The 9,936-nt window shown below is 45.4% G+C and overlaps 1 protein-coding gene across 1 annotated transcript; it reads left to right on the top strand.

Moving 5' to 3' along the window:
• Positions 1–2,938: 2,938 nt before the first annotated feature.
• On the top strand, positions 2,939–4,237 carry LOC147983579 (uncharacterized). The gene has a single exon (XM_087540782.1). It carries the CDS (start codon positions 2,939–2,941, stop codon positions 4,235–4,237), a length of 1,299 nt encoding a protein of 432 aa, XP_087396908.1.
• The last annotated feature ends 5,699 nt before the right edge of the window (positions 4,238–9,936 follow it).

The raw sequence follows: 9,936 nt of genomic DNA, 5'->3' as shown, positions 1-9,936 counted from the left end.
ATATGCTAGTCGCTTGCTGCACCTCCACCTCATACCTTTTACCCTACCTATAAGCTTAAATAGTCTTGATCGTGAGGGTGTGAGATTGATGAGTCCCCGTGACTCACAGATAGTTCCAAAACCAGTTTGCAGGTGCCGATGATACCGTGCAGGTGATGCAACCAAGCTCAAGGAGCAGCTCTTTGAAGATCTTGTCCTTTGTGTTGTTTCGTTCTAGTCGATCAGTAGTGGAGCCTAGTTGGGGTCGATCGGGGATCTGTGTAGCATTTGGGGTATTCTTCTTTTATTTTCGGTTCCGTAGTCGGACCTTTGATTGTATCTGGATGATGTAATGCTTTATTCATGTATTGTGTGAAGTGGCGGTTGTAAGCCAGCTATGTATCTCTTTCCATTATGTATTACATGGGTTGTTGTGAAGATTACCTCACTTGCAACATTGCTTTCAATGCGGTTATGCCTCTAAGTCGTGCTTCGACACGTGGGAGATATATCCGCATCGAGGGTGTTACAAGTTGGTATCAGATCCTTCCCCGACTTTAGGAGCCCCCCTGCTTGATCGAATCGCTGGCGCTGTTGAGTCTAGAAAAATGTTTTGAGTCATTTAGGATTATATATATCGGAGAGTAGGACTTCTTTTTACTCCTCAGTCCCTTCGTCACTCTGGTGAGGCATCCTGACATAGAGTTTTGACTCTTCTCTTCTCAAATTTCACTAAAAAAAATTGAGGATCACACGGGTATCTTGGAATCGCTCCGATGGTTTTGTGACGAGAACATTGTTCTTGGTGCCTCCTGGCATTTAGGGGTTGTGGCAGTGTCCCGGGGAGTTGAGCTCCGAGGTGTTGTCGTCACAATTTTATCGTTGAGATTCTGGAATACCTGAGTTTCGCCGACATGAAAATCTCTTTTATGCAGTTGTTGGTGAGATAACCTCGACGCCACCCAATACTGGGGCGGGAGTTCGGGAGTATTGCCATAACTCGTATAACGGATGCTTTTCGAAGGTTGAGGTAAACGATTTCCGAAGGTTTCTTGGTTATGTGTTGAAGGATGGATACAACTGGATGTAGGATTTGTTAGTTTTGGGTGAGATATTATGCTTCCCCTGTATCCCCAACACCTGATTGCATAACCGGAAAATTTCGGGAGTTTATAAGTGGGAATTCAAGTAGCTCTTAGGATATATTTCCGACAGATGTATGATATGAAATTGGGGTTTGACATCTAGTGGTCCGCCTATCTACGGTTGGTTTTACAGTGGTCTCGTTGTGTCTTAAAGAGTCCTTGGCTATGCCGACTCGGGGACACTTCGTATGTCATGTGAACTGCCTTGTACATGATGGTGCTGTACGATTGAGCCCGTATAGGCCCCACCACGAAAACTTCGGACGAAATCTCTATCATATGTTTGTTCCGGCTTATTCTGCAAGCCAAACCTTTGTTTTGTTTTGATTGTGGTATTCGAGTTGCTTCAAAGTCAAATGTTAACCGTGATGGTCTCTTCTCGGCGGAGTCCGGGAAATGAACACGGTGTTGGAGTTATGCTTGACGTAGGTTGTTCTAGGATCACTTCTTGATCATAGTTTCTCGATCGTGCTTTGCCTTCTCTTCTCGCTCTCTTTTGCGTATATGTTAGCCACCAAATATGCTAGTCGCTTGCTGCAGCTTCACCTCATACCTTTTACCCTACCTATAAGCTTAAATAGTCTTGATCGCGAGGGTGTGAGATTGTTGAGTCCCCGTGACTCACAAATACTTCCAAAACCAGTTTGCAGGTGCCGATGATACCGTGCAGGTGATGCAACCAAGCTCAAGGAGCAGCTCTTTGAAGATCTTGTCCTTTGTGTTGTTTCGTTATAGTCGATCAGTAGTGGAGCCCAGTTGGGGTCGATTGGGGATCTATGTAGCATTTGGGGTATTCTTCTTTTATTTTTGGTTCCGTAGTCGGACCTTTGATTGTATCTGGATGATATAATGCTTTATTCATGTATTGTGTGAAGTGGCGATCGTAAGCCAGCTATGTATCTCTTTCCATTATGTATTACATGAGTTGTTGTGAATATTACCTCACTTGCGACATTGCTTTCAATGCGGTTATGCCTCTAAATCGTGCTTCGACATATGGGAGATATAGCCGCATCGAGGGCGTTACACTATTTTGCTGCAATGATTGAACCAGTGAGATGGTGCTGGGCGGCGACGACGCCGATTGCGTTGATTTTTGTTGCAATCTTGTGTTTTTTTGTTGGAATCAGATTTTGATTTTGCTGAAACCACCAAAGCAGAGATTTTTGCTACAATAGCGAGCTGGAGCGGGCACGACCAGCTACGCCTAGGAGCCAGCGGGTGGCGACGGGGAGTCAGTGTGCTCCGCCATGAAGATTCAAGCGAAGGTTGTAGGGAGTGAGGGCGATATGGGGTCAGACGCGAGAAAGAAGAAAAGTGATCGCACGCGGGGGAAAAGAAGAAGGGGGCACGCGTGAGGAAGAAGGAAGGGGAACGCACGGTCTGGGACCACCCATCCCGCGGTTGCGCAGTGACCGGCCGAAATTTACGACCAGCCGACCGGCGCCTAACAGTCGCCTAAAATAAAACCACTTCGGATAGCTTTCATACAGTTTTCTACCGGGCCACGTGCAACTACAGGAAGGTTGGTGATTTCGAACCTTTAATTACCTTCCTAGATCTTTTATCCTCTCAATTACTTGCTCCGTTTTTGAAATGATTTTTAAAAATCTACTTCAGATAAAATACCTAGTAGCAAAAACCTACAGATAATAAAATCAAAACAAACTAGTGATTTTATTTGACAAGGGTAAAAGACCCGGTCCCATACGGATTTTCCGGCGGGACCCACATATGAAACGAACCCGAGTACGTGCATGATGCAAACTGCGTCCCAAGATCCTCCACACGCGAACCGCTGGGACGCCCTGGCGATGGCGGCGGCCGCGATCAGGTCCTGGGTCGATCTCAACAGCGAGCTCCTCGTGTCCATCGTCGCCGCCGCGGACAACGGCTTGTCTATACAAGACTACCAGTGCCTCCGCGGCGTCTGCTCCGCGTGGCGCTCCGTCCTCGCGCCGCCGTACCCATGCATGCTCTCCCTCGCCGACGACGGCGGCCGCAGCGCCTCCGTCTTCTCCCTCCCGATGCGGCGGTCGTTCATCCTCTACACGGCTCCCGAGCCGCTCTACGAGGGCTGCCGCGAAGGCCGCGACCGCAACGGTAGCCGCGTCAGCGTCATCGGCTCGGGCAACGGCCGCCTCGCCGTGGCCGTCGACCACGGCAAACCGAGTTACGATATGCACGGTCTCGTCACCATCTCCGGCTGGCAGACGGTGAGGATCCTCCTCCTCGACCCCGTCAGTGGCCGTGGGGGGTGCGGCGAGCTCCCCCCTCCGCCGACCAGCAGTGACGACTACAAGTGCGTGCTCAAGGTCGTGTTCACGCGAGACGCCGGCCGTGGCACGGTCGTGGCCACGTGGAACAGCAGCAAGGTGTCCTACATCGACACTGGGAGCGCGAACATGGTGTGGACGACCGTCAACGTCGTTGGCCACACGAGGCACCTCACCGACCTGGCCTTCGACGCCGGAGGCCGCAACCTGTACTGCCTGGACTCATACGGGGCCGTGCACGTGCTCGGCTTCCCCCACAGCTGCCAGGACCCGGAGCCCGTGGCCAACGATCCCCCATTGACCAGCCTGCCCGCCTTCTTCCCGGCGCCCTACGACGAAGTGTTCACGCTAACTAGGACCAAGCATCTCTTCTTCTGCCATGGCAGTTTGTACCAGATCTGGCAGAACACTATCGCCGCCATCAAGTTGCCCTCCGGATTTAGGATTCCCATGGACGGGATCCACGTCGTGAGGTACGACCCGGGACGCTGGCCGGCATGGGAAGTGGTGAAGGATCTAGGAGGCAGCTCCGTGTTCATCGGCAAGAATAGCAACCCGGCGGTGGTGCGAGCCGCCGGCGCCAGCCCTGGGGTGCGGCCAAACTGTGTGTACTGGATCAACCGGCAGCGTGTCCCGATGGTGTGCGACGTGGCCACCGGAACCTCCGTGCCGTTTCTCACTCCATCTCCCAATGGAGTGTGCAATGGTGACTGCTGGTACTTGGATGATGACAGCACAAGGAACAACTGTGACGGGCCGGGTGCCCCAATAGCTACATCAATAATCCTCCACCTACAGGCAATTAGCAGACAGTTGCGGACCTCCCTTCTCTTCTAATCAAAGTTCGCCCCGCATGTGGGCGCGCGCTAAGGATAACTAGATGATGCCCCGCACGTGTTGTGGGAATATTTGCAACACATTTCAGAGATATTTGATTTTATGGAAATAAGAATATTCAGAGAAATAATATGAGAGTTATAACTACAAACACATATGGTTTATTGTGTTGGACTATTGTATTTTTGTAAAATATTTATTAAATATGTCATACATGTTTGCATGTTGAGATGAACCTTTTTCTATGACTCATTCCATGTTGAGATGAGTCTTCTCTAATGCATGTTGCTTGATGAGGTGTCACACTTGCATGTTGGGAAAAATATGTTTGTGGGGGCTAGCTATTTAAATATAGAAGGTTCGCTAACACTATCTCCCAAATTTCAACATTTATATGTTTTATGGACTATGATACGTTCCAAACGTTCGGTATATTGCGATACATCCGAACGATCCCAAGCGCAAAAGGCGGCAAATTTGACCTATGGACGAAATCAAATCATAGAATGAACTGTCCGTGAAGCTATTTCACGCGACTGACCTTTTTGTGTGACGCCCAACACGAAGGCGTCACACTACACTGTGCAACGCCTCACAGATAGGCGCTACATGTCTGGCCAGTGTTGCACCTCAGACTGCCTAAAAATTGCTAAGTCATTGTGCAGAGCCTGAGAGCTAGGCGATGCACTGTATAGTGTGGCGCACAGCTCTCAGGCGCTGCACTAGTGGTTGCACTATAAAATGAAGCAACCACTAGTGCAACGCCTAGAAGCTAGGCGCTACACTGTATAGTGTGGCGCCTAGCTCTCAGACGCTGCACACTGACTTAGTAAGTTTCGGATGACACGGGTGCGACGCTGGCCAGGCATGTAGTGCCTATGTGTGAGGCGTTGCACAGTGTGGTGTGATGTTTTCGTGTCGGGTGTCACACAAAAAGGTCAACCGCGTGAAATAATTTCACGGACTGTTCATTTTGTGATTTGATTTTGTCCATAGGTCAAATTTGTCGATTTTGCCGCAAAAAGCGGCACCAGCAGTGCGGGCAAAAGCAAGTGCCAGCCCACATGCATGCATGCATGCATGCATGCGTATACCATTCACACGAAGCGATCCTTTCCTATGTGCATGCATACAGAAAAAAACAAAATAGCCGACGTCAAGCAAAATTCCATCTAAAATTAAGATTTGAAATGTTTTATAGCTCAAACCGTTGCTCCAATAAAAAAATTGTTTTCACATAAAAGATTTGTCACGACGAGATCTTCGAAACTAGATCGCGTGTTGATATGTTTCGATGACTTTTTTTTCAGGTCAAAAGTTACCACGCCTGAATTACGTATGTTATCATGCCAGAAGTATGTAACTTATCAGGGTGTTTACACTAAAGTTATCAGGGGTAAGTTTTGACTACTTTCTTGTCTGGGTAAAAAATTGCCCTGATATTTGTAAGTTAATTATCAGGTCCACAATACCCCTTCTAGCATCAGTGTCATGCCTAGGCCACAAGGTGAGGTCCACGTGTAGACACGGTAAGGCCTGCTTATGAACAGAATTTTGTGGCTCGTGTCGGGCCAAGCCCGTTTAGGTGTGCCGGGTTGGCTCAATACCAAGCCGCCCCGTTGGCCACCCATGATCAAGTCCGTGGCGCGTAAAAATATAATGCCATTTACGTAGAAGTTATCGGGGGTATATTTTCAAAAACTTCTTTCCCCAGGGGTAATGTTACCGTTGGTGTTTGCACGCAAGTTATCAAGTAAGCGGTTGGATGTTACCAGATCATTTACAACAGTTATCGGAACTATGTTTCTCAAAGGAAAAAAATCCTAGCCAAAGTTATCGCGGTATTTGTACCTGAGTTATCAGCTCTGTTGTGTGTATATTACCATGCTATTTGCACAGAAGTTATCAGGGTTATGGTTTTCAACAACTTCTATCCTGGGGTTGAAAGAGTTATCACGGTGTGAGTTATCAGCTGTGTTGTGTGTATATTACCATCCTATTTACACAAAAATTACAAGGGTTTGCTTTTCAATAACTTTTTCCCGTAGTGTTTGTATGTGAGTTATCACCTTTGTTTTGTGTATATTATCATGCTATTTATATACAAGTTATCGGGCTATATTATTTTTAAAAAAAATCTCTTGGTAAAATGTTATCATGGTGCTTGTAGGTGAGTTATCAACCTCTGTTGTGCGTATATTACCATGCTATTTGCATAAGTTATCGGGGTATGTTTTCAAGAACTTTTATCCCGGGCTCAAAAGAGTTACCGCGGTGTTTGTACGTGAGTTATCAGCTATGTTATGCATATATTACCATCATATTTACACAGAAGTTATCGGAGTTTGTTTGTCAATAAAAAATTTCACGGGTCAAAAGGTTACCATAGTGTCTGTACTTGAGTTATCATATTTATTGTGTGTACATCACCATGTTATTTACACACAAGTTATCGGGCTATATAATTCAATATTTTTTTCTTGGGTAAAAGCATTACTATAGTGCTTGTACATGAGTTATCAGGTATGCGATGTGTAAGTACCATGAGATTTACATATAAGTTATCATGGATATGTTTCAACACTTCTTCCTCAGGCCAAAAGTTACCACGGGTGTTTGTACATATACTATCATGCCCGCGGTGCGTAAATTACCATGTTATTTATACGAACAATATGGGAGATTTTCAAACAACTCTTTCTCAAATCAAAGTTCATGTATCTCCTCTAAAATCACGATTTGTTTTACCTCTAAACAAATAAGGTGTTTTTGGGCATGCATGACCGCACATGCCCAACAAAAAAGGGAGCTGGCGTGGCTAATGGATAGACTATACTGAAGCATTCAGTGATGCACGTGAGATAGAGCATGCAAGAAAACGTGACAACCCTGCATGCAATTTACACAAGAAAACCAAACTAATCATGAAAGAAAAATGACAGGAAGAAGAGAAAAATCAGACCGGTGAATAAACAGACAAGTAGCTGGTCCAATTTCCCGTTTTGTAAAGAAATAAAGGCGTGCGTATGAATGAAATAGAAATGGAAGCATCAAGTAGACTGTTAACACTTGCTAGCCGAGATGGTAGAGCTTCGTTGCAATGGCAGTAGCTTGGGTTCGAGTCCCAACCCATCACTAAATATTTTTCTCCTCCACTTCTCCCGCACGTTCGCATGCATAGAAGGATCGGTGGCCGCTGGATGCAGATCGGACGCTGTTGCAATCTTTCGGATCTATTCTTAAAAACAGAACGTTTGGAAAATACAAATTTCGATGTTTTATATTACAAGGAATGTTAATTCCAAATAATATTTCAATCAAATTCAAAACAGCTTTTTAACAAACAATACAAGAAATTCAAAAATAAAAATCAAAGACATTAAAAAGTTCAAAAACTTTGAAACAAATAAAGTATTCATGTTCATGAAATTAAGAAATCAAAAATGTATATTTCACACTTGTTTTCTATTGGTAGATGTCAAATACGAAAATCCGCTCTCGAATATTTCAATTAATTTATTCACAAAAAAAGATCTTTCAATTAATTTAAGTTTTCCAGCATTTTCCAGTGAAATTTAAGTTTTTTGCCGGTAAAGTTTCACTAATTGGTCAAACAAATTTCATATGAATTAGAATATTTTAATGAACCCCGCAAAAAAGAATATTTTAATGAATTCAGATATATTTTAATTAATTTTAGAAAAATTCAACATACACTTAACACAAACTCTGATTATTTCCTTTGTTTCAGCTTACTTGACAACCATTCGGCATACATTTTAAAGCAACTTAAAAATAATTGTTTTCACATTTCTGAATAAGTGTTTCCAAATTGAAATAGTATTCTAATGAATTTTTTCCCCAAATTGTTTCTAATTGTTTTCACAGATTGTACCGCACAAAAGTAGACTATGGGCATGTCCATTGATCTTTCCCAAATCTCCGGAAAAAGAAAGTGTGGTACGTGCAAACGAGACACCATGGAGCCGGGCTACCACGTGGTCAGAACTTAGAAAACCAATGCCACCGTTAGATCGAGCAGCTAGTGGGTACTTTAAAGTATTTCTAGCAGATCCCGTATAAGTGGTTAAACCTTTATAATTTTTGCGTTTTACAGTTTTGGTCAAAAAAAATGTCTAGAACATAAACCGTAAAAGTGTCCAATCCATAAATTTTTTAAGGACCACCAAAAATGCACACCCGAAACCCTTATGTTTGGAGGTTGGAAGGCCGAACCGAGGAGCCCCCGTATACCGGTCAAACCTTGTCGGAGCAAACACGCCGCCGCGGAGTTTGCCGGAATCCGCCCTAAACTCGCCGGAATTTATCACCGCACACCGAAAAAGGCTGCTAGACGTCGCAATTGATCGCCCCGGTTCAAATTGGACGAGCTCGACATTGTCGTGGCCTCCCATGACCTCAGCCCCGCCGCGGGAATCCTCCCTGCGTGGCAGGTAAAGGGGCACGGCTCGGCCGACGCGGCTGGCAATAGAGCAAGGCGTGGACGGCGGAGGCGACGGGGCGCGGCCGCCGAGGCTGGGCGTGGCCGGCGTGGTGATGGGGCGCGACCGGCAGGGACGGGGCGCGGCCAACGGGGTTGGGCGCAGCCGGCTGGGGAAGGGGCGGCGGCGGCCGGACCGGAGGAAGGAGCTCTTTATCCCAGTTTTACAGTTTGTTTTACAGTAACTGTTCGGTCGTAACTAAAATGAACTCTTAAAATGTATTTTTTTTTCGATTTATATTCCAATTGTACAATTTGCGATTTTAAAAAGTCTGTTAGAGATGCTCTTATAGAATGTCCGCGGAAGAGATCTTCATCGAGAGGTATGACCCGGGACACCGACCGTTCTTGAAAGGAGTGAAGGATCTTTCCTTTTTGACGAATAGGTCGTCATCGTGACTTTTCATTGATTGGTAGGAGGAAAACTGAAAATGCAAATCAAATTTTTTTTGCAGGGAAAAATACAAATCAATTACATGTATAGACAACGACGACTCCTGCTTGTAACGCGAACCAACCTGTGGTTGAGATGGTTAGATAGACAGTGGTATCCCCAGCTCACCAGGGTTCAAATCCTGATACTCGCATTATTCCTGCATTTATTTCAGGATTTTCGGCGATGCGGTGTGCGTGTGTGCGTTCATAGGAATGAGTGTATGTGTGTGTATATGAACGCTTATGTCTGTACTGATGCTAAAAAAAACTCCTGCTTGTAACAATTTGGAAACATGTTTGTTCAAGTAAGGATGGCATGACTTGTGTCCTTGGGCGGATGTAAATTATAGCCTGCATCGGAGACATATGGAAGATGATGGATCGTGTGTTGGCCGGGTTCATGGTTCATGGAAGGCAGGTATGGTAACCTCCTTCGACGTCTTAGTCATGCGAGGATCTAGAGTTCGATGGCGTGTACAGGGTGTTGGCCCGGTGTGGTTCATTCAATGGCAATGACTCCGCCTTTGTTGAGCCATCTTGGAGATCTGCAATGCTACATATTAGCAATGGCGCCACGTCGAGCTTGGCTGAGGAGGTGATCCGTATTTTTTTTCTTTGGTGACTGATGTTGGTGTCAAGCTTAGGGGATCCTTCGGTCTTGATTGTATTTCTCTTTTTTGGCTGATGTTTCTTTGTGCAAAGGCTTGTACTATGATCATTATGATATAAATAAGACTCATATTTTTGCGCAGAAAAAATAAGA

Source organism: Triticum urartu, chromosome 2A (assembly GCF_056163025.1).
Source record: "Triticum urartu cultivar PI428250 chromosome 2A, HENAU_Tu73, whole genome shotgun sequence".
In the NCBI taxonomy this organism is placed as follows: domain Eukaryota; kingdom Viridiplantae; phylum Streptophyta; class Magnoliopsida; order Poales; family Poaceae; genus Triticum; species Triticum urartu.
Note: the sequence above shows the minus strand (reverse complement) of the source record. Positions and strands in the feature narration are given on the sequence as shown.

What these genes read in the sequence shown, in the direction of transcription:
- LOC147983579 (XM_087540782.1), top strand. Translation starts at nt 2,939, where the DNA reads ATGGCGGCGGCCGCGATCAGGTCCTGGGTCGATCTCAACAGCGAGCTC.